This window comes from Triplophysa dalaica, chromosome 24 (assembly GCF_015846415.1).
Source record: "Triplophysa dalaica isolate WHDGS20190420 chromosome 24, ASM1584641v1, whole genome shotgun sequence".
Classification (NCBI taxonomy): Eukaryota; Metazoa; Chordata; class Actinopteri; order Cypriniformes; family Nemacheilidae; genus Triplophysa; species Triplophysa dalaica.
In genome coordinates, this window is record NC_079565.1 from 4,777,035 (window position 1) to 4,802,970 (window position 25,936).

Consider the following 25,936-nt stretch of genomic DNA (forward strand, 5'->3'; position numbering starts at 1 on the left):
TTAACGGCTTAAGCTAATTAAGTCCTTTTCCCAAGATTTCTGCTTAAATGTGTCGCAGCAGACTGCAGTTATTGTCTCGAAATAATCTCTATTTATAGGCATGTAAAACGATTGTGCCCGCTCATTTCATTTCGATTTCTGCTTGTCTTTATACTAACAAAGCTCAAATCTTTTATTCGGAGGTTATGCGAAGCAATTCTGAATTACACTAGGTAACATCATCTGGTCTTTATAGACTGTTTATTGACTGGCCCCAAATAACTTATGGTCACTGTGTTTGGTTTTAATTTAATTTATATTAAGTTTTATTCATATTTTATGGTACATTTATTGTATTAAATCACATTACAACTACTCAGCAGCTTTCGATTTTATTGCAGAGGGAGGTCTACCGGAAGTGAAGTTTGGGACACATTACGTATGTTTATGTTATGGCTGCTGGAACGTCTATAGGTTCAATATTTAGGTTATTCATGTCTGAATTTGTTCCTGTAACTCATTTTTAGTATGGCACTATATTAGATTTGTCTTTTATCACTTTTTTATCTTTAATGTGCACATCTTTATACAGTTTATCTTCTTGTTTACACTTCGCATCTTTATTTTATCAAGCCCCCTCCTGTGATGCCTGTCAAAAGAGATGCACAAACATATGTATTCTCTGTGAGTAGGATGTATATTTCAGTTTTTAGAAACTCTCTTGCTTTTTTCTCACACTCAAGTAGTTGTGCTTATTTTCAACCTTTTTCCTGTCATTTGACCTCTTTTTGCTCAAAAGTAGTCAGTGGGCTTCCAATTCCCTTGTTGGCCTTGTGTCAAGATGTCTGACCTCATGAACTTTAATGGCCTTGTGAGTTTTCAAAGGTCAAACTGACTGTCACATTCCAAGTCTTTGAATGACAGCTTTAACAGCCCTGCATTGCTTTAATTCATTCTTAGCGTCCTGTATAGAGAGACCGGGGCTAGTTGTCACAACATTTGTGCACGTTTTTTCTGGTTGGGTTTATACTTTTTGCTGTTTAACAGCGAAAATGTTCAATAGCTTTATCAGCCAAGACTTTAATATATGCACCCATAAACAACTTCTTCAGAAATAAAGTTCAAACTGTGACAAGATCCCCATTCCTCCACATTGTGTTGTATTTCTGGCCCTGTGGTTTCAACAATCCCCACTTGGAGTGAGTCATTTATTTATTACATCATCGCAGGCCCGGATCTGGACGTGGGTGTATTTGTGTGTTGATGTGACTACATGAACCAATCGTAGGGCTTTGGGGAAACTTCTGATGTCAGTGTTTATGATGGCCTGGGGCCACCACAGCTGAGACTCCTGGGTTGAGTCAGGCCAAGGCGACTCTCGTGTCCCCAAAACAACAGAAAAGTGTGCAAAGGCCAGAGGAGATCCGAGACGACATTTATTCGGAGAAATCTGTCTTATTTGGCAAAATTTGTTATGCTGCGCTTGTTTTCTGTGAAAGCAACAAATGTCATTTTGTAGCAAAGCAGTTTACTTGATGCTTCCCTCTTTTTGACCATCTTTTCTTCTCTGCAGGACCGGTGGCTGTGATCAGCGGAGAAGAAGATTCCGCCAGCCCTCTTCACCACGTCAACCACGGTATCATAACCCCATGCACCCTGGATGCCGGGCCAGACGCCGTGGTGATTGGCATGACACGTATCCCGGTAATCGAGAACCCGCAGTACTTCCGGCACGGGCATAATTGCAACAAGCCCACCACTTGTGAGTACCAAACGGCCGCCGCTCCCCAACAGCCTGTCCCCTAATCTGACTTTGTCCCATACAGCAGGTGGCGGACATTCCCAAGCTCTCCACTGCATACTTGAGTCTTATTAGTCAGAACTGAATCAATTAAAGTCTGAAGATCACTGCTGTTTGAAAAGCCCACGACGGCTTTCTGTACTTATTACGCATTTACTGTGATTTGTGTCATTTCTGTCCTTTCCTACATTTTTATAGTCTGCTAAGGAAGTGCGTAAATCCTCTCGTTCGCAAAACGTTTTAGTGCGGATACTGTACTGTCATATTTTTACACCAAATTGAATGTGGGTTAAAATTCAGGTCAGCTGCAAATTCCCTCACGCGCCTTAGAGATCGAATTGGAGACAAAAGCATATCTATGCTTGAGAAAGAGAGGTGAAGCGGGAAACAGGGAGTGAAATAAAGTCGATAGTTTTAAATGTAAGAATTTGAGCCAGGCCTCAAAGGAGAGTCTTAAACGCATACGCTAAGTCAGTGTTTTGTGGAGTACCGATTTACCAATTTGTGCTGTTTGGTGTTAAACTTTTTTTATTTGTGCGCGTGTTGTTTCAAATCCATTATTTTTTTACATAACGGATCTCCTTAACCAGGGTCCAAAATGTACAAAGATAGGCTTGTGATGCTATAGATGATGGTGATCTACAAATATGTGAAGATAAAATACAGGCTAATTCACACATATACAAATTCAATTAGGGCTGTCAAACGATGAACCACTATTAATCGCCTCCAGAATAAAAGTTTGTGTTTACATTATTCATGTCTGTGTACTGTCCATATTGGTTATGTATTTCTAAACACATATTTAGGAAATATTTACATTTATTTATTTATATTTACCAATAATTTAAATTATATATAACTGTTTATATTTTTCTTTAATAAATACATGTATGTGTTTGTTTTTATAAACACAAAATTTATATGTAAACGTTTGTTCTGGATGCGAATAATCGTGATTATTCGTTTGACAGCCCTAACTTAAATACATTTTATTGACAAATTGTCATAAAAAATATAATTACATATTTTTTTGTAGATATATTATATATTTTTTATATATATTTATATCATGTACAATAATAAAAATTTATAACATTTATACAAATAATTTTATTTAATCTTCCTTAACTGGAGTGAAAAGACACCATGGACTCCTATTCACATGGTAATTTTTATTCAACTGCCCAACCTTTTTATGGTTTCCACCTGAGGAAAGAAGTCAGATTTAGACTTTTAAGCTTTTGGGGTTCTATTGTCTTCCACTTGGCCACGATCCGAACTAATCTGTGAATTATCTCTCTTTAGGATTTTACATTATTTCCGGGCTGACAGACTGCATTACTGTTCTATTCTCTCTCGCTCTTTACTTCTGAGCTATTCCATGATTTGCAAATTGACCCAGTATAGAATTCTCAGTACAAAACGGTGCTACCTTTTGTTTTCACAAACCATGTCCTTCTCCAGATTGGGAAAATCCTTAACGGAGCTTTTTTAAATTGGATCAAATTTGCTGGCCACAATATTTGGAATACTGGAAGGCATTTAAGTATCTCTGGTCACATTATTCTGCATTGTTGCATTGTCGAATTACCTCGAAGCAACCAAAGATATTCATTTTTAGTTAACGAGGAAATGAAGTCGAGTTTAAATTCTCAAGGTTTAACGTTTTATTTTTCGTAACTTTCTTTTGTAACCCAAAAAGAGAACTTTCTTTTTTTTGCTTTTGTATTGATCTGACTTTGATCTACAGTTCTGCCTTACTTTTACTCATAAACCGAACATACCAAGTCGACTCTGAGATGTTTAGGTTGTGCCTTCAAATAAAATGTTTAGAAGACAAAGAGTATAGATTATAAAATGTGTCATATAACAAGCAATACGCATCTCTCTATCCTTATCTATCTTCTGTAAGGTTGTTTATGAACCTACCCAGGAGACCTTAATTGTTCACATTACATTGAACTCAGATACCAACCGGAAAAAATGGCAGGACACGAATGAAAAACGACAGAGCCTTAGGCAAACAAAGCCAATATCCGCTGCTCCGTGAAGCAAATACACAATCACACAGTGTCTGGTGGCTGTGGAGAAGCACATGGACGGTTATAAAGCATCTTGATGTGTCATTTTGTACTTGGAGAGAAGAACATGGATGGAATGAAGTATCAGTAGCCATATCTGAGGAACCAATGTAGTTGGTTAAGTATTAATTGTTTTATTAGATTCTCACTGATTATTTTGCTTTATGGTAACAAATGGTTAAAAATCTTGGTAACCTAAAATTTCCAAGTTCATGCCCAGCTAAAGTTATTAATATTTTGAGTAAATAGATTCTCAGTCCAAGTTCTTGAAATGTACCAGTTTATGTTTCTGAACACGAGTGGTCCTATTTTCTTAAACCCCTGCTGAAAGATTAACACTCCACCCGGTGCACAAGAACAATATGGTTAGTGTGCGAAATCACATTAAGCATGCAAAAGCATACATATGTATATAAAGATACACATACATATTCACAGGAGTTACGTGTTATGAACCGCATGAATCTTTAATGGCAAATTGAGTGATTTATAATCCTCCCGGCTTGTGTTTGTGTGTGTGTTTACAGCAGGGTTTCGCGGACGTGCGCTAGCATGCTAATAGATTAATGGCACAGGTCTCTTTTATAAATTTTATTTTCTCAGTACCTTTCGGTTTTACCCGCGAGGGCCTGAAATGAGGTGGAACCGAGTGTTTAGCATAAAGAGTGACTAGCACCGGTGGGTCATTACCAATGAATGTCGCTTGTCAAGAATCAAGCTAGTGTACTCCGAAACATTTAAAGCGTGTATATGTGATCTTTGCCTTAAATTTCTTCAAAGTAGAAGACAAAAATTGTCAACAAGCACTTAGCAAAACCACCGATTTGGGACGTGATACTGTTGTTTGCCTCGTTTCTTGATAACAATATTGAACAAAATTATTTATTGCACAATTTTAGTGGCATGTTGATTTAATTGCTACAAAGTAGCAAATCGTTTACTCTGGAAAGTGACTCTTTGTAGGTTAGGGGACATTTCTACATACATTGCTGTATCTAAAGGCTAAAAGAGTAGTTCAGAGATGACATATTTTGTAGGCCAACCCAGAAGTTAGCACCGCACTAGTTCCCTCGACCAAAAACCAATGAATTTTTCCCATAGACTTTTGAAAGATCGCAAAACATAAAATCTGAGATTAACAAATGTTTATGATGTTTACATATTTTGTTTTTCAAGATAATCTTTACAGATTAACACACTATTTGCTGAAATTTAATGTCCAGATGAATAAAGATAACATGATGCTATAAACAGACTACAGGGGGACTCGATATCAACCTCACTACCACCAAGCCTCTGACAACTTTTTCAAACGTTATTAAAAACGCGTTTCATGGTAAATGATTTCTCCGTTAATGAAGATCCCTCCACATTTTTAAGGATTTGTGTCCATGTTGCATTATTGGTGAGATTTATATGCGTGACGATGTCTAACGTCGTTGTTAAAGGATTTAGTCGCTTTCACCAACTTGTTAGTAACCAGCGTGTTTAAGACACGATCAAGCTTTGAAAATCGCGACCAGGTTATGATTGGTGTCATAGAATAAAACGTCTTCTTAACCACAGACCTTGTTTTTGGCATTTAATCAAAAGCCCATTTAAAAAATCCATTGATTTTGGGGCAATGGAACCATAAGTGCTAAATGCTAACTCGCTTCAAAAATATTTCCTCTCTACGATACTCTATTCACACTGATCCGACAAACACCAACAAACAGGTTTTTTGGATAAATGTCAATGGAAATTTAGCATGTTGGTGTTTGTTGGTATTGATTAGCGTCTGTTGGATCGGTGTGAATTAGCCTTAAGTGTATCTAAAGGCTAAGCTTTAATCTCCACACTCATTGGTCGATTTGCATTGTATAAACTCATGAGTTAAACTCATACGACAAGGACACCACTTGACCAGTTGTCAGGTCATCAGGTCTGAAAAACAATTATTATGGGTTATTGGCTACATGTTTAACATGCGGCTGTCCTTTACTTTAGGCATCTAGCTATGTTGTACATTGTTGAATATAAACTCTATGAAACCGCTGAACCTTTCGTTCAATGGTCATCAATTACCCGTGTCTCCGTAATCATCTCTCTCCAGGCTTGAACCCTGAACCTTCTGGCATTTTAGCAGTGAAATTGTTCCACCCCAATTACCCATTGAAGGACCCTGCAGAATTTCACATCACATTTGAGAATATAAATTTCGTTCAGGCACTGTAGACTATAAAGTCAATAAATAAGCAGCCAGCAGTTTCTGTCACATTGGTAACGAAGATTTCAACTCAGACAATATAGGCTTCATAGAGGATTGTCAGAAAGAGGTGTACGAGGACCAGAACAGCATCTTGAGTAAACCTTTAGCAGACTATCTGGAACATTATTAGAATGAAACATTGAAAGACTTTTTTTAATCTCTTTTTAAGTCTTTGTATTTTGTACGACAGAGAATTTCTTTCACTGTCTGTCTTTGAGAAACCAAGGGAAGTGGAATTGAACAGCCTTATCTGTTTTGACAGAGCACCTTAATTTCAAATACCGAGAAGACGATCTCTGTCTTACGGCGAGATTAGAGAGGATGGAAGCTATAAAATTTTACGGACCATTTGAAGCAGTCATTTTAGGGCGTTCTGTTTAAAAGTAAAGTTCTGCATGGACTTGTTTTACCTAAACTGATTTCTTTTGTTATCTTGTCTGAATTGATTGCAGTTGAAGCTATTTTTGTGTTATCTTCTTATTTTAGCTCTTGAATGTACAGTATATGTGTTGGCTCTTTACAGGAGTTTAGTTGCTCTTTATAAAGGCTTACAAATGGACATTTTAAGTAAGACCGGTCATGTTAGGCCTTTTAGTAACTTACATTTTAAACCCATATGCTTAAAGTGTTTATTTTGTGTTTTTTAAACAGATTTATTTTTAATAATTTAAAATATAACAAAATTTTAGCTTAAATTAAAATACTAATTTCATAGTTGCATTTTTTTTAATTAACTTACTTGATCCATTTGAGTTGTGACTACTACTATTTGTAAACCGAAGTTGAAAGCTGTACATTTCATTTTCATAATTTCGAGAATTTATTTTCCTTACATAATAGACAGAAGTAAAACATATATTATACAATCAATCATAAAAATGTATTAAAATGTGTCATTACAAATAGCTCAAATAAATACTAGACTTCTAAAATTCAGTTTATATTTGACAGTTGAAAAGTGCAATGCTTGAAAATTTGCAATGGTGGTACCTAAATGGTAACTGGTGCACATTTGTGCCACAACTAGGATATGTTGTTAGGTGGCTTATGCAACCGATGGCAGGAACCATGTTACCATGCAATCTTCATGCAATCATTTGTATTTGCATGTAAGAATGCCCACAGTTATCAAGCTAAAAATCTGTCAAGATTGTCGTCACCCAACTGGGCTTCATATGTGTTCACTGAGATTCAGAGTCTCACCCTGTCAGCCTGGAGAGAAGCCCAGGACCCGAGGTCGGGAGTGTGGGACACTTTTCTCCAGCCATTTATTCAAAACTGTCGAGTAATGTCTTGTTAAGAGCCACCCTCAGGTCAGCAGGTGCAAAACCTGTACCCCTCTGATGTTTTCTACCAAGTGATATTTTTTTCTTTTGACTCTCTAAAGAAGTTCTGAATGTGCGGGCCTGGCCTCCTCACTTATCCATTAGAAAGTCCAGAAAAGTATTTTGTTCCGAAATTGCCAAAGTGTCTGAATGGACCCAAACAGCACTCTTGAGAGTTTTTAGGAGCTTATTTACTGCAATCGAGTCCAATAGAAACCCATTGCACTGAAAGCCATGTTCTCATTTCCCCTGCTTTTGTGCATTGTGCACAAAAGACATGGCAAACTTAGAGCTCACTCACCTCTGGAATCATTCGTTGCTGTGCCCCTTAAACATCTAAATAGAAGGGGCAGAATGCTCTCCGTTTTGGGTGCAGGTCTGTGTTGTTACAACAGAAATACCATAGATTCCACTGCAGGTCTGCATGTAACAAATAGTTATAGGTATGAATACCGGTCAGGATAGTTGTAAATGTTTTTTTTTCTAGTGTTTACTGCATGGACTACTTGTAAAGAGAACCAAGAGTGGCAAAATCATATTGTATAAAATAACTAGTTTATCGGTATAATAATTCAAATATAGAAATGTATCTTTTTAAATGTACAAATTAACAGACATTCAAAATTGTTTATTTAATTCATGTTTTTATTCATTTATTATTAATAAATAAAAATTTGTGTTGTTTAATTAATATTTTATTTTAAAGCTGTTAAAGAAGTGCATTTAAAATGTAGGTTTTACAATTGAATTCATTTAATAAATTGTTTTAAATTATGAATTTAAAATGTTTTTATTTATTGTTCTATTTAACTACAATTTAATACAATTACAATTTTTAAATAAATCTATTAGTTTGTACATTTAAAGGTTTATATTTTTATATTTATTTATCTTTTATTTAAATGTAAATATAAATGATTAAAAAAATGACTATATAACAGGAAAAAAAACTAAGAAATTACATTGTTTTAGGATAAGACCATTAGGTAACTATTTTGTTAATTTAGTAAAGTAAGGTAAAGTAATTCATTCAAAGTAGGTCAATGTGTTATTATTTATTTATATCGTTTTCATGTTTGTATTTTTAGCCTTATTTGCTGTATTTATTTTGTATGTGTTTATTTATATATAAATATATATATATATATATATATATATATATATATATATATATATATATATATCTGTTTATGAGCATATTTCTGAAAAGCACTAGAGAAATAAAACTGAATTGTTGGACAATAAGGTTAGCAAGTCAAGTGAGTGAAGTTAGTCAGTTTCATCCTTAATGCATCACCAAAAGACTTCTCATCCTTTTTAAATCACCGCACTTTATTAATACGTTTCTCTCTGACAGCCGACTCGCCATAAAAGAAGCAAAGCCAATCTAAAAGACTGATAACCTTCTCCACTGAACCACGGGGAGCTTTGGCTCACACACAAAACACGCTGATTGGCGCACACCTTGCGGTCGGCCCTCTCCCATTAGCTACAGGTGTAACCACCGCATGTAATTAATCCTTATTAGGGAGCGTTGAAGGGGGTACGACGCTGGGCAGTTCTGCTGGCCTAATGACAGATACGTATATGTCTGAGGTCCTATTATTTTATAAGCTCATGCTCTGCCTCCTGGCGCTGTAGCGGCGAAGCGTTAATGAATCCTTATTTTTATCATCTGTCAGTTTGAATTAGATGATAGCTTTAGATTTCTAGCAGGACATTAACAGAGAGGCTGTTTGGAAATGGGAGAGAAAGGGGCAGGGGAATGATGGAATACGAGTGCTGAAGGAACAGATTTCAAGCGCGAAAGGCTCTTTTATTTTAAGTCAAGAGTAATCATTCTGCTTACTGTTTGGATAGAAGTCAAAGTTATCTTTTCAACCGCTTCCCTGTTTGAAAAGACAGGACTGGAGGTATTGTAGACCGGAGTCATTGAAAGATTTATTATTTTGAAGAATGTTGGTAACCAAACAACACTGGCCCCAGTTGACTTTCATTTTATAGACAGAAAACCACATTTCTCAAAATGTCAAAAAAAGCCATTCGCCATGATCTAAAGGCATTTGAGTTTTAAATCGTGTAATGATCAGACAAAGTACAACGGATACGATTTTTAGTACCGAGCTCAAATGAGACTCGTGTCATCCTGTCCTCTAGAAAAGGTCATGGCGGTCCTCTCCACCCGCTCTCTTTGCTCTCACTTCTCATCTTCTTGCTCTGCTCCCTTCACCTCGCGCTCGATTCTCAGAGGCAGGAAGCCATAACAACATCCCATCCGGAGCCAAATGCCAAATCATCAAAGCGAAAGGAGACAATGATTAGGGCCATCGCCGTCATCTAAGGCGGCGCCGGGTTCTCTGTTTAAAATCCCCTCACTCCAGGGTAATTGATGGGATGCTACCTCCTCGCACCCTCCCCTATACCGCCGGCGAGCGATAGATGCTCTCTGCTCTCAAATTATGAGCCAGAAATGAATTTTCCCCAGATGCAATCAATATCAAAAGATTGACTCCAATCCGAGCTCTCGCCCCCCATCTCCAGAAGTCATGCCCCCTTCCTCTCATCCGTCTGTATCTTAATCTCTTCCATTCGAGCGGACGCCATAACATGAGACGTTTATGCGAACCGAGGGAATCTGAGGCTTTAACTGTTCGTTCACACCGCCATCTACACCCAGAGACAAAGGCAATGTCATTCATTTCAATGGAGAGCCGGCGAGACGAGTGGCAGTGACCGTTGGCGACATGAAGTGGATGTGTTTAGTGGCGCGACAAAGTTGAGATTTGCTCAAATCTATGCAAATGATGAGCGGCTTTCGGGAGCGACTACCAATGGGAGTAAAGCAGCGGAGCTCACGTCATCCGTCTATCGTCAGTTACTGCATAGTTTGTTTATAAATGTTAGTAGAGCAACCAAAGCTAGGAACGCCTTCTAACAACCTCGTAGCAAGAGACTAGCACAGTGCGACATATAGCGACATCGAACGTCTTTGCACATACAGTCCATTGTGCAAAGTCTTAAGGTTTATTTTTTAACGTGCGCAAATTTTGGACGCAAATTTCATGCTCAAATTGAAAACAGTTGCATCAATACTTTCTCAGGTGGCCACAGTTATGAAGTTCAACCCTATTCCAAAAGCTCTCATGCCCAATTAAACCCATATTTGAATCAGCAGTAAACCAATATTGAGCGATTTGTAAAAAACATCCAAACACAGGTCAGTTTCTCTAAACATGCTGAACCATCTCTATGTTTGCGTATTTTTATATATGTATTTTTAAAACAGACATACGACAAAAAAAGCGGCTAATGTAAACACGTTTACTTTCGCCATGTTCTCTCCTGGGTCCCGTGCCCTATACCACACTAAATATGCAAATGTGTCCCTCCCAACTCATTAAAAACACTTTAATTGCAACACAGTGGCGTAACGGTCATTTGGCAACAATGTTTAACCTTCATCAGCTCGCTTCATCTTATTTTCCCCGTACGTTCCTTCACAATATGCCGCATAATAAAATCATTAGTCCGGTGCCTCTTCAACCTAATGAATTAACCCAATCAACCTCTACATAAAGGGCCGGATCTGAATGCAAAGATTAGACTGACGTCAATGTTTGATGCCGTAACTTTTATCCACTGACCCCGTCGTCTGTCATCCCAGACTCCACGTCTTAATCACCTAAAGCAAAAGAGAGAACGGGACACGTGCTCCGTGGATTAGCCTTGTTTGGTACACAAATTGCTTTGTGTATAAATGTATTTAAATTATCTGTGTTGACTTCTGGCCCGGTGAGTTTTCAATAGTAATGTATTCATTATTTGTGGAAACACGGCTCAAGCTTTTTCAGCTCTCGAGAGCTTGCCAGAAACAACCTATCGCCGTACACAAATGTACTTTCAGGTACAAGATAATTGGGTCTGCGTGACCCGCGCGGACACATGCGCACGTGCTCGTGATTTCACGCGTAACAGTGATGCGAGTAATGCATGTAAATCTGTCGGATTAAAGCTTTAGAACAGTACAGTCGTGTTAAAACTCCTTTGAGGCAGTATTAGAAATATCTTCCTCTCACAGGAGTTTATAAACAAAATAAATTATGATGCTAAATAAACTGTTGTTCAAAAAATCTGAAATTGGGATTGTAATATTCTAGGGGGTTTGGAGAACTTGATACATTTTTTCCTTGGTAAAAGTTACGTTAAAGCGACAAGTCACCCAAAAAATCCCCCTCAAGTTGTTTGAAATCTGTATACAGTTCTTTGTTATGATGAGCACAGATAAAGATATCTGGACGAATGCTTGTAACTAAACACTTTTCGGCCACCATTGACTACCGTAGTAGGAAAAAATGCTTTATAAATGTCTTTGTTCACAAAAGTAGATATTTTGAAGAATGTAGGACAGCAAACAATCCTTGGGCACTTTTAACTTACATTTTGTACTTTGGTAGTCAATGATGGCCAAGAACGTATTGGTTTCAAGCATTCTTCCAAGTTTCAGAACAAAGAAATGTAATAAGATTTGAGGGTGTTTTAATCATGACAGAATTTAGCTTTAGGGTGAACTGTCCCTTTTGGTTGGCATTTGTTACATAAAGCTTTGTGTAATATTGATTTGACTTTTGGTTCCATGTTTTCTGTAGTAGTTCAGTAGGCTACTATGGCATTTCTCCTGGACCTTTTCAGTTAAACAACTTGATGCCTTTCATCCAGTCACGATACCATTTTTGATGGTTTACCATCCAGACTTCAAGTTGTTTTGCTCATTCTGCCGATATTTGCCAGTGTCAGATGTCGCCTTCTCTGAATTTCTGTGGCAACATCTGTCGCAGATGAAGCTGGTGTTTGGCTTGTTCTGTTTAATAATGTTGCCAGCTGTGTCTCCAACTAGAGACTCCGATGCGCCCTCTTGTTGTTGTGCATTTGGGTCATCGACTGCTCTCTCTGACCAGCTTACATCCAGTTTGCTTTCTTCTTCAAGACAAGAGCCTGTTGAATGGCCTCCATCTCTTGAGGAAGAATGTTGGAATAATTTTATTTTTGGACATTATTAAACCAAAATTTGATCTGCAGTTCCAAATATAAAACAGCAAGTATATTGTGATTTCTACACTTCATTAGGCAGCACAACCATTTTCAACTGTGCTTATACTGAGAATTTGCACTTTAGAATGATTTTTAAGGATATGACTAGGTGTTTTTTTACTAGGCTTTCTTTCTTTCTTCTTTCTATCTTTCTTTCTTTCCCCAATTGAAAAAATGGGACAAACTGTGACAGCTTTTAACATTTCGGACCCACACAGTTTCATCCAGCTCAATCATCTGGGGAATGTGTACTCCGGGTCACTCCATCTCCTAAAGCCCGACCCGATGTGACTTGCTGTGGACTAACGTGTTCCACGCTCCGTTAATTCCCTTCCCTCTGAGCCGGAGCGGCTGGACATTACTCCTCCAGCCTCTCGGATCGAATGGAAACACAGGAGGAATTCTGTAATTGAGTAGCCGCTCCAATCAAAGCCGCATGTCTTGCCATTAATCTGTAATGCGAGAACGTTTAGCCGCGGCTTTGTATCTTAGTTGGCGTCGCAGTAAACAGATATCGATCGGTAATTTCGGTCATGGCAAGGCATGAATATAATCACTCTCTGTTGTACGATTTTCAATGTTCTCTGGTTTTCTTAAATTGTCCATCAGAGCTTGTTCACATACAAGCTAAAGAGCTGGGGAATGATTTTGTGCTGTTAGTATTGAGACCTTTCATATTTTTATTTTGCGCACAACTTTATAACTATAACTGATTTCCACAGTTTTTTTCTAAAAGCATCTGTATCTCATCTGTGGTGTATTTCCATCTAAATCCTTTTGGATCTGCATTGATTTCAGTGGTGTCAGAAATGTCCTTCTTTTCGTAAGAGGCAATATTGGTCCAACTAGAATTGATATTCAGAAGCCTTTACAACGATTTATCTTTTTTCCAAACACTATAAAAACATGCACATAGCCTGCTTTTCAAACACTTTATGTCTTTGTGCGTCAGTAAGTGTTTCATGGTTCAGTATTGACTTTCAATACTTATGTTATGCTTCCCCTATACATACGACACCACAACGCTCCCGAGTTCTTGACTGAAGCATATGGCCTTCATCCCTTCATCCTCTCCGCACACGTGATAACATGTTTTTCACACGCCGTCGCCTGCGGTTAAGCCTTATTTCTTATTCATGTTTGTCATGTTTGCTTGAGCTGTTTTGTGGTTTCATGAAATAAGACTGTTTCTGCCGTTTTTTCTTTATGTGTGTCTCTTTCCTCCCTTTAAGTTTTGACATCTTTACACGAATCCATTTCTGAGTGACTTCTGAGATCGTGTTGTAGTTCATCTAGCAGTATTTGCTTTTTTTTAAGATGTATTTACTATATAGTGCATTATGGCGTTATTTATTGTACGTTTAAATACAACTCGTTTACATGTATGCATTTGGCAGATTATGATATTATAATTATTAATGAGAGTATTGAGCTGATTTGAAGTATAGGCCTTATGAATGAATTATAATACATTATGGAGACCGTACAGGCCTTAAGCATTACAGTAAGTTACTGTATAGCTTTAGATTTAGAGTTGCAGATCAAAAGCCATTCATCCCGCATCCCGTTTATTTTCTTTTTTTTTCACATCATTTCACAAAAATCATGTGCAGATTTACTGTACCATGTTGTATCTGAAATGCTTCTCCGGGGAACATGTTTTCTTAGTTATACATAGGGGTGTTCCGACATAAAACCATAAAACATGAACAAATACATACAGTATTTTTATTATTAGTATTTATTATCTATTTATCTTTTTTACCGGCTGGTTGGTCCACTCTAGCCAAACACCGGACATGCTTCTAGCACATTTTCATTTCTTCTTCATTGCCTTAAACAGTGGTCGCTTGTGGCAATAAAGCACAACTTCCTGTCTTTGCATTCTGAGCAGCAGAGAATAATTGATTTCCAGTTTGTTTATGCTGAGTATCATCTTTAATAAAGATGTTGGTATTTCATTTGAACAGAAGGCCATTTTTCCAGTCGGTCCTGCTTTGTGCATCGCAGTTGGAAACATAGAAAAGTGCAAACAAAGAGACACACAGACAGAACGCGAGAGCATAAGGTGGAAATAAGATGAATAAAATGAGATGCACAACAGCAAGTGATTTTTCCCTACAGGTGAGCAGCGTATCGTCCCTGCGAGACGTGTTGTCGCTACGGGTCCGATCCGTGAGATGCTCTGTTGTACGCTCATGGGGGAGGGAAATGCCGCAGTCGTGTTTATGTAAGACGCATGGCTGTTAGGTGGGCGTGTCTGTGCGCTGCAGCAAGCTTCTGACGGACGGCCTGCGTGCCTGTTTACAGACAGGAACACGTCCCACGTTCCATTCTGAAGGTCCTGGTGGGGCTTTTCTTGACTGTCAGTCGCGATAGCAGGCGGAGGTTGTACACATGGCAGCGGAGATACAGAAGACAAGCGTGCATTAACCTTGTCTGCAAATGACTGCACCCACATGCTTTATTAATAGCATCTTGAGGGCGCTTGTGTAGCACAGAGCCTGCGAACGAAATAACACTTGGATGTCCTCGCTAACACATGTGGCCGAGTCACACAGGGCTCTATTTAGCGTGGGCTTAAGGCATGACGAGTTGCTTTAAATCAACCAGTTAAATAAAGGATAAACGATGTATTTTGGGTCATCTTGACGTGGTATTTCATTTTCACTCAGAATTTTTCAATGGACACAGTCAGTCAATCATTTGTGTTTCATTATGAGCCGATAGATATGTTCATATGTGACCCTGGATCACAAAACCAGTCTTAAGTAGCACGGGAACATATTTAGTAAAAGAAAAAATACATTGTGTGGGTCAAAATTATCGATTTTTCTTTTATGCCAAAAATCATTAGGATGTTAGGTAAGGATCACGTTCCATGAAGATATTTTGTAAATTTCCTACCTGAAATATATAAAAACTTAATTTTTGTGAGTGGATGACCTGCTACAGTGCCCCTGATAGACAACTTCAAAGGCAATTTTCTCAGTATTTAGATTTTTTTGCACTCTCAGATTACAGATGTTTAAACGGTTGTATCTCAGCCAGATATTGTCCTATTGTTGTTACTTAAGTAGTCCGGCTAGAATAAGGATGACTAATTAAATATATATATATTTTTATGAAAACATCAATTGGAATTAAATCAAATAAATTGTTGAATTTCAATTGATGTTTTCATAAAAATATATATATAATTTACTTAAATGATCATTTGAAAAAGAATTAAAATACGTCATTGAATCTGTTCGTTTTTAACCCACAAATGTGAATTGATGCATGATTCAAGATTTTATGAAGATACCTGTTTTGTTTTCCTTATTTCTTCCATTTTTATTTATCCATTTTTGACATTTTCTCAAACTTCCGAGAGCGTATAACATTTTACCAGGGCTATTTACAAAAACATTCGTAATTGCATTAAATCATCAGGCAGAAGAAAATAACATTGGGGCCGGCTCGAAATGAACAGGTGCTCTTTCAGCTTCATTTAGTGCTGTCTTTAGATCCAGAGAGGAGGTAAATTGCTGCAGGGCGAGTCCAACCTAATCCTGAAAGTTTCCGTGCAGACATTTGCACGCAGTTGAACCCGAATCAGCCTCGCTCTGGTCTGCTGTGTCATTTGCGTTGAGAGCGAGTTAAACATCTGCCAGAGAACAACAACAACAACAACAAAAAATCCTAATTAGGATGAAATCGTTGTCCTGTATTCCCACCTGCTCGCTCGCTACGTTCAGAACGATCATGTCTAGTGTGGCAACCCCTTCCCAAGAGTGGCCTCTCACAATGCATCCTGGGGGCTAAACACAATGTTTCTTAAAGTGATAGTGCACTCGAAAATTAATTTCCGTCAAATTGTGTCATTTTTCTTGTCGTTCCTAATCTGCATGTCTTTCTATCTTTGTTGCGCACAAGGATCTTTGTCCTCTCTTTGATTCCGTAAAATGTTGACTAGGACTGTCAAGCTGCAAAATGACAAGTCCTGCAAAGTTATTCAATTGATTCAACTATTCCTTTCATCTGTTAGTCAGACTGAAAGTGCTTCTTGCACCTATTACCTGCTAATTGTAAACCTATCAATCACAAGAAAATTGAGACCGCGAAAAAAGAAAGAGCACAGAACCACGATCTCTCTTCTTCTTGTCTCAGCCACTCTCACCGTCTTCGCCTGTCCTGACGAAACAAATGCTTTTTAATTAGTTCGGAAGTGTGTTCGCCATCTTTTGTCTTAATCTCCAGCAGTGCGGCGAAAAAACCCTCCGCTTGTAAAATTGAGTGCGCTTACGGTTGAAGCAGAAATATTTACCATCGTCATTGGACGTCTGCCACGCTGGGCAATTGCCTCAGCATCCCTAAATGAAATTGTGCCTAATATGTTTCTGCTGATTAGGGCCTCTGGTTAGACGGAGAATTGGGAAGTTGCCAGCTAATACGAAAAAGTCTACCCTCAAGTGCTGTCCATTCATCAATATTTGCTTTAGATTTTTTCTAGTCTTGAAAGAGAAATGGTGGAATGGCTGCTTGCTTTGGGCAGTAAGTATTGATGTTGGAAGGTGGCTTATCCAAAACTCCTGTTTGGAGTAAATACCAGATGCTGTCGTGGTCGGCCATATGGAGCTCGCTGCCTCGCAGCAGACTGGGAACTGGAAATTGGAGCAGGTGGATGGTACGGAGATTAAGGACCCACTCGAACCGCATTACATCATGACGTGTTAGGCGTCTGTAGCCGCGGTTAAATCCGATCAGTTTGACGTTTCTATTCGTATCGCAAAATACCTAGTGCTGATAACTTGTATACAGTTTTGGGAAATGTAACTGGGTTCATACTAATGAAGCCATAATACTGCCCTTTTAAGCGTATTTTTTGCATTGCGGAATATCGAAAATCCTAGTTGTCTGGAAAATACGCATTTCCTAGATCTAATAGCAGAATTGCTGGGTATGACAAAAAAATGGGTCAATAAAGTATCCTGTATATATTATACTGTATAAGTTAGGAATTTCCAACTCGCATATAAATTAAAGGTTGCCTTTTGTTATCATTTGTGACACGCCATATTGCGTCCTATCAATCACATTCCTTCATAACATTTCACGACCGTCTGTACATCAAAGTCAGGCCAACGATGATCACGGACGATTATTACCTGCCGTCTGAAGCGTGCGGCAGTATTTATGAAGGCGCTTGAGGTTACACTTCTCACTCAAGGGCAGAGCCGCAGTAAAGCTCAGCGGGGACTTGAACCGCAGGCAGACCGGTCGCTGCTCCATTACTCTGCCCGGTAGACCAAGCGTGCTTCATTCATCGCTGTTTGAGTGGCAAATCCACCTGATCTCTCATATTTAGGAGTTCGTCGGATAACACGGCTCCCTGCGAGAGCCCACGCAAAGCTTTTGAAGAAAAACGATGCAAATTACTTCGTTCTGACGTGCGTGGTGTAAACGTATACGCTGGGCATATGTTTTGGCAGGCCGGTTAAATGAAATACCGTCGAGATCACAGCAGCCATCTAACATCGTTTATAAAGAACATCAAAGTGTGGCATCGATGCATCATGTTCATCAAAGGCTACGTGACCTTGCGTTACCTTTCGGAAGACAAATGGAATATTTAGCGTGAACTGAAGCTGTCCATAGGAGTTGATCTGAGGGATTTTTGGGAACGCTTTTCTGTCAAGTCGACTTGAATCCAACTCACACATTTCTAATAACCACAGTTTTAACGCAATAGCCCCCAGAAAGATTGTCACACAATCTGTTTAATCTCTATCTCTTTCTCTCTTTTCAGACGTACAGCACATTAAGCGGCGAGACATTGTGCTCAAGAGGGAACTGGGAGAAGGGGCCTTTGGGAAGGTGTTCCTGGCAGAGTGCTACAACCTAAGCCCCACTAAGGACAAAATGCTAGTGGCTGTCAAGGTAAGAAATGATCGGCCCATCGCAACAGGGCCATTTCGCTCTCTAGTTACGCAGGATTCATTCGAAAGGTCAAGCCCCTCGTCCAGCCCCCCTCATATGACATATACAGTTGATCCCCCTGTGCCTGGCAAAGAGGGGTTTCGTTCGGGGAACAATCGCTAGACGGCCGGGCGGTGGAGGATTTGTTGACTAAGATCAATGATGAGATGGAGCTCGGCCGCGCTAGGAGGAGAGATCAGCTACAGTTGTGTTTAATATTTGGCAGTGATGTAAGGTTTGGGGGGTTTTAAAGATACTGAAGTGGTACTGTTGGTCTCCATGTCATTGACAGGCAATGAGTCATCGCTGTGGGCAGACAGAGGCTGGAAAATGCTTTAAGTTGCTTTACCACACTGGTCCGTCCACCAAGGTCAAAGGAGTCGGCATTCAGCAGGCTCAGGCAGTCTGTTGAAATGTGACTCAATGCTGATCTATAAGAAGACAGTCTGTCGGTTTTGAAATGTCAACGATTGAAGACTTCGTGGAAGATGCTAGCAATTTCAAACATTATTTATTTATTATTACTTTTGAAGTACGAGTCAAACGTCTGATCCCGCCCCCTCTAAAGAAACGTCAGCCAGTCTTCGTCAGCAAACCCGACGTGCAAATTGATTGAAAGACTGGAAGGGTTTTATTATATATGACTGAACGTTCCATCACCCGGTATTAAAACTTTAATTTTGTCACATTTTAACGTATATTACAGCTATTCATCACATGCAAAATAGCCCGCAGTTATATGTGTGAATCCTGGTATTGTTGACTAACACTTGTTTTATGTCTCACACTGAATATGAAGTCCTTATCAAGCTCAGAATGTTTATAAATTGGCGTTAGCTGCCTGCAACGCACTTCATGTGTTTACAACGCTTGTATCCCCCCGAGAAGCATGTCAAATAATGAGATGTGGATGCTTCAATTGATATTCTGGTCAGCATTGAGTAAACCATATAAAAGCACACTCAAAGACACTCGGATAGAGCTACTTTTGGAAATTAGAGCAATTCTTTGCTTTAAGGCTCTTAAAGTTAATTTCCGAAAGCGTTTTATAGTGGACCCAAAGACACTAACTGAAAATTGTTGTTAAGAGGATACTTCACCCAAATTTGAAAATTCATTTACTCACCTTCGAGTTGTTACAAATCTGCATAAATGTCTTTGTTCTGGTGAACACAGAGAAAGATATTTGAGGAATGCTTATAACCAGACACACTTTGCCACCCATTGACTCATAGTAGGAAAAAATACAATGGTAGTCAAAACTGTTTTCTCTCCTACATTCTTCAAAATGTCTTCTTTCCTGTTCAACATAACAAAAAATGATATAATATTTGTCCTACTATGGGGTGCAAGATCTGCTTGGTTATAAGCATTCTTCCAAATATCTTTCTATGTGTTCAGAACATAGGAGACTAAATCATCATTTCCGGGTGAAGTATCCCTTTAATGATGTGGGACTAAAAACTTTTGCTTAGATGTTTAAAAATATGTTTTTCAATGTTTTATCGCTGTATTTGGTTCCATAAAGAACCTTTTATATCCATAAAACCTCCACAAAAGGTTTATCGCTGTAATAATAAAATGTGCAAAAGTGACTCCGCTGCGAATACGTCTCTTAAAGGGATGGTTTCCAAAAATAAAAATTTGTTCATCATTTACTCACCCTCATGTCATTTCAAATCTGTATGACTTTATTTTTTCTGCAGAAGACAAAAGAAGATATTTTGAAGAACGTTGGTAACCAAACTACATTGGTCTCCATTGCTTCCATTGTATGGCCCTTTAGACATTTCTCAAAATACCTTCTTTTGTTTTATTGAATTATATACAGCTTCTGAATGAAATGAGGACAGAATCTTTTTACAGAGAAATATTCCTCTGGGACTTGATTAGGAGTAGCACATGGCTTCATTAAGCTCCATTAGACCAGCTGTTGTTTAAAATGCATCCAGCTCACCCAGGTCATCATTTCCTTGATGTTTTGGCCTAAGATCTGCCAAAACCACACTTGTGTCTTCGTTATCTCCTGTCTCCACCTGATGCCAGAGACCTCCAACCCCGATTTCTAGTGACAACCTCCCAGGTGCTGCTGGATATCCCCTGTGCTCTCCACAGCCTGTGCAGGTGGCCAATTTAGCAACATAGAGGCAGTAAAGCATTATGGATAAGGACAGATACCTTGCCATCTGTGAATCGGTACCCCCATCCATCCAATACGCATCCCCCTCTTCCCATCCCTGATATAGATTAACCCACGGTAGCTGTAATTAAAATTAAACTGCGAGGTCTGCGAGCGAAACGCAATTATCATATAATTGAAGGAGCGATTGCTTGCAAACGCCGCAGTGCATCGTGAGGCAGAGAGAGGGACCGGGAAACAATTGACATATCACGGCCAAGGACACAGACCGCGCGGGGGGTTATTTTTTCTTGAATGACGTGATATAAGATCAGACATGCTCTGACAAAAAGACAGATAAGGCCAGGAAACTGTTTAATCTCTTGAAAGACAGAGAGGGTCACAGGAGGCAATCAAAGAAGTCGTGTTGGTCATTTAGAGGTTTGGGTTGTGCATCTTTCTGCCAAGACTTGTGGTTTTGGTGCGCTGGATTTATTGGTCTGTCCATTAAAGTGTGCATTAAAAATGACAGAGAATGCAATATACTGTACAGTGTACGAAGTGTTGTGAGTTTGCTGTCACCTGAATGACAAAATGCACTTTAGCAACTTGATTACATTGTTTCTTTATTGAACTTCAGAAATACTGTGCAATATATGTGCCATTTACACACAAGTCGTATACAATTTGATTATGTATTTGAATGCACTTTCAAAAAAATGCTCGTAATCGAAATTGTTTGCGGTTGTATAGCTTAAATGCACACATAAGGTTCTGTATACCCAAATTAGGGCTATTCGTGACTAATCTTATGCAAAATAAACGTTTTTGTTTACATGATTTGTTTTGTGTACATTTATGTATATAAATCACGCATGCATGTATAATTTAAATATTTAAATATAATATAAACAACAATGTTTATACCTATGTAAATATTTCTTAAAACATTCAGTTTGCATACGATTAGTCGCAAATAACGATTGATGGCCCTAACGCAGATATATGTAAATACACCATGAAGACAGATGTCAGTTATAGAACGCACATTTCTTAAAGCTGTTAATCTAATTAACCTGATGAATTGTTAAAAAGGTAAAAGGAAATGATCCTCACTCATTTGAATGATTAACTATGCCTACAATTGTAAAAATGTTTCGCAACATTTCACAAAACAACAATTTTCATTTCAAAACTCCTTTTCTAATGCTATTGCAATTGTTGAACATTTTCTAATGCATGCATGTTTGAATTTCTGTGGATATTTGCATTTTCTTTTCCCAGCAAATAAGCATGTATGATAAATATTGTTGGTCAGTTTGTACTTCAGTAGCTAATTTAGTGTCTATTGGGAAATAAACCGTCTGTCTTGTTGTTGGGTTGGTTTCGCAGACGCTGAAGGATCCCACACTTTCAGCCAGGAAAGATTTCCAGCGAGAGGCTGAACTGCTCACCAACCTTCAGCATGATCACATCGTGAAGTTTTACGGTGTCTGCGTGGACGGCGACCCGATCATCATGGTCTTTGAGTACATGAAGCATGGAGACCTCAACAAGTTTCTGAGGTGTGTGGGTGCTGTGCAATAATCAATCCGATCAATTTGTGAATAACATCACAGTGGAAAATAATAATGTACGAATATTTCATTGGGCTGCTAGCCGATTGGGGTTAATGTGTTTGATTTACAAAACATATATAAGTGTATAAGGGAAAGTGTATATTTTATATACAGTGATGCAGTGTGAAACGTATTAATTTATTTTAAGTAGAAATATTCCACTACAACAATATAAACACAGTCGCCTGTCATTACAATGCAAAGTGTAGCGTTGTGATGTCAGGTGGGCCCCGTGAGATTTTGATGGATAGGTTACAACTTTCCACAGAGGTATTGAACAAGTAACAGGAAGTGGATACACAGGTGTACATTGCTTTCGACAAGACGCTGTCTGGAGAGCAGAAATTGCTTTCTCTGTCCTGCTTGCCAGATTAGGGGGATAACAGGTTTCGTCAAAACTGCTTGATACGTAATGACATCGTAAGAAGATTTCATGAAAGGGCCGGAGAAAACTGACAGGAATGCAAATTGCATCGTACAGGGTTATTTTGCATAGGCAGACAGCGCTGGTTGCGGGTGATGAAGGAACAAAAATGTCGAGCAACTTTAATGTGCATGGCACGGACATGAATCGACCATTAGATGTTAATGTAATATTATTTTAACGTTGTGTTTATTGAAACAAATGCATTGGTTTTCAAAAATTCTCACGTATCCTTACAGAGCTCACGGTCCAGACGCGATAATTCTTGTTGATGGTCAGCCACTTCAGAACAACGGAGAACTGGGTTTGTCTCAGATGTTGCATATAGCCACTCAGATCGCATCAGGGATGGTCTATCTGGGGTCTCAGCACTTTGTCCACCGTGACCTGGCGACACGAAACTGCCTGGTGGGCAACGGCCTGCTGGTGAAAATCGGAGACTTCGGAATGTCAAGAGACATCTACAGCACGGATTACTATCGGGTAAGAGTGGATTCATTTGAGTGACATGTGTTCAATCAAAAAGTTTATGATGAAAGTTAATGGAAAACACATAGCATTAAAGTTTAATAAGGTCTAAATGAATTATGCAGGACTGAGATTGTTTGTTGTCATATTTTTCTTGCATTCATAATGTGCAAGTACAGTTAATAATGAGGTCATTGATTAATCATCAAATATTAACAAACACAAATTGACGTCTTGTCTTGAATTTTGACTTATTGCGGATTCATAATTACACACCTAACAATTGCTTGATTTTAACTTTTTCACAAGTTGTAATATTGGTATTTTAAAGCAGATTTTGCACAAGTTGAACCAAAAATTTAAACGTCATCGCTTTTGGTGTCATCTTATTTAGTAATTTGTGAAACACACAAGAGAAAATATTTTAATTTTAGATGAATTTACCTAATTTTTATCTATGAACACAATAACAAAACCCACCATATTTAAAGATGCTGTTTTAATTCTTACATTATTATATTTTAAACTTTGATATATTTGTCATAAACACAGTCTAATGATTTAACAAATTTGACATTTTTTAATACATATTGAAGAAGAAACAAGTTACAATATACATATTTTGCTAATCTCCAGCATTTGCATCAATAATTTGGACGTCCAAATTGAAAGCTTATGACTTTAGACTTGAGACTCATTTCATACCATACCATTCTGATTTATTCATGCTAGTTAGCTCAATTACATCCTTAAAACCCATTTGCACTCGGCGACGTCTTCTGCATTCGACCCTCAATCAGAATCTTGCCTTGACTTGACACAGACATGCTCCTTTCTGTAGCTTTGGCCCAGATGACAGAGGGCCCAATTTGCAAGCTGAGGGTCCTAAATGAATTCAAATGTATGTTTTCACTTAGCTCTCAAAAAGAGGATGAATGAGGTGATGCTGAATTTAAAGAGCTTGACTCACGCTCGACTAGATTAGGCCGATTCGTACATGATCGTTCATCTCGCCGCTTTGAATGCTCCTCGCTAAAGGTAAATGAGAATTTTCCTGTGTCACGGCAAAGTCACGATGTGATTCGAGAGCCAAACGTAAAACGACATAATTAGCAAATGTCCTGACGGATGTTTTACAGTAGATGCATTGGCATCGTGCCTTTGAGAGTAATGCCGAACCTCGATGCCTGAAATGGACAATGTGTCAAAGGGCAAGATGAACTGCTGGTATTAACTCAAATTTTATTTGAAAGTAGATGTTTGTGTACATTTTATGTTTGTCGAAGCAGCAACCCGATCCAGTTCCCTGGATAACAGTGGTGGGTAGAGTGATGCTGTACACGTCCAGTAAGGAACGCCTGCATCCTCCAGGATGAGAAATTGTGCTTTGCAGATTGTGTTTTATACATTTTTGGAAGTGTTTGTGAATTATTAGGTTGATTATTGAAACACATTGGGTGTTAAATCAACGCAAGTGTGTGCAAATGAACAGCGTTATTAGGTCGCAATTCTCCTTTTCGAAAGGGAAATACATAAAAAGCAACAAGCAAAAAAAAAGCCGCTGTGTCTCAAAAAGTAAAAGATTTTTAAATTTGATTAGTTGATAAGGGTTATTGCAGTGCCCAGAGAATCACTTAGAGTCGCAATGGAGAAAATATGGTACATTAACTGTAAATGTCAGATAGTCCATTGCATCTCACTTATTATATTCTGCGGCTTACTTTTCAGTTAATGGCACTGTGAGATGGCTGATTGCTCTTTGAAGCACAAAAGAGACATCTATCAATTTGCTCGTCCTAACAAACAGGAAGTGACCAAAACCATCGGCATTATGAACAGGCTATTCCAAATATCCGCACGGGCAATCCGCATCGATGCGTTAAGATGTGCAGCCGTATGTTGTCCTTCGCAAATCACTTTGAGGTTAAAGTGAGAAAGATAATATACAGAAAAGAAGTCAGGGTTAGTCTCATAGAATTCATAGAATTTCAGTGCTTTAATATTAATGAATTACGATGATGTGTAAATGCCGCCGTACATATACTATACAGAGCAATGTTATTCAAGGATTTTATATTTCATATAGGCACCATAACAGAAATACCCAAAGCGTAGAGACTTTATTTTTAATAGTAAATTATACTGATAATATGTTTAATTTTTATGGCGCCTTTCCCAGGCTCAAGGACGCTTTACAGGGACACCAATTCAACAATTAATCACTTCAAAATAACAAATAAATGGGCATTTTGAAATTTGCCCAATCGAGAAGTCACACAAAAAATGATGCAATGTCATTAATAGTTATTTGTATTGCATTATCAATGTTAACATCTTAATCTTTAACTTTAAATATTTAATTTGGAATCAATTGTGAGTTGATCCCCGAAATACTGTATGTTTCCTATGCGTCTTGTGCATCAACAAAATTACTTTTTTGATATTTTTTTGGACTATTTCGTATATATTTTTTTATTCGTAAATTAATCTTTTGTGCTTGATCATTTTAGGATTGGGGCGGGGCTTCAATCTAGCTTTTTCTAACAATTTAATGTTTCACATCTTACAGATTCAAAAGTATTAGCCACCTCGTACAATAGTTACGAACCAATAAGCGTTCAAATAGCATTGAACTTTAAGTTAGCATGAGCTTCACAGCTTCATATTAAGCATTAGCTTAGCTTATAGACGGTTTCGGCGGAAAACAACTAAACAAACATTATGCGGTCCAAGCTTGGCTTCCAGTAAACCTCCAGACCTTGTAATTTCATTTAAAACAATTCATATGTAATAAAAAATCATATTAATCAATATTAA

The 25,936-nt window shown here is 38.2% G+C and overlaps 1 protein-coding gene across 2 annotated transcripts in view; it reads left to right on the forward strand.

Annotated features, from left to right (window-relative positions):
• Nucleotides 1–25,936, forward strand: part of ntrk3a (neurotrophic tyrosine kinase, receptor, type 3a) — a 159,689-nt gene that overhangs the window by 124,285 nt on the left and 9,468 nt on the right. For both annotated transcript variants that reach the window (XM_056740254.1, XM_056740255.1), the window contains exons 12-15: nucleotides 1,553–1,741; nucleotides 18,320–18,450; nucleotides 22,001–22,173; nucleotides 22,891–23,134. In XM_056740254.1, the coding sequence (XP_056596232.1) occupies nucleotides 1,553–1,741; nucleotides 18,320–18,450; nucleotides 22,001–22,173; nucleotides 22,891–23,134 (737 nt within the window). The remainder of the gene's footprint in view (nucleotides 1–1,552; nucleotides 1,742–18,319; nucleotides 18,451–22,000; nucleotides 22,174–22,890; nucleotides 23,135–25,936) is intronic.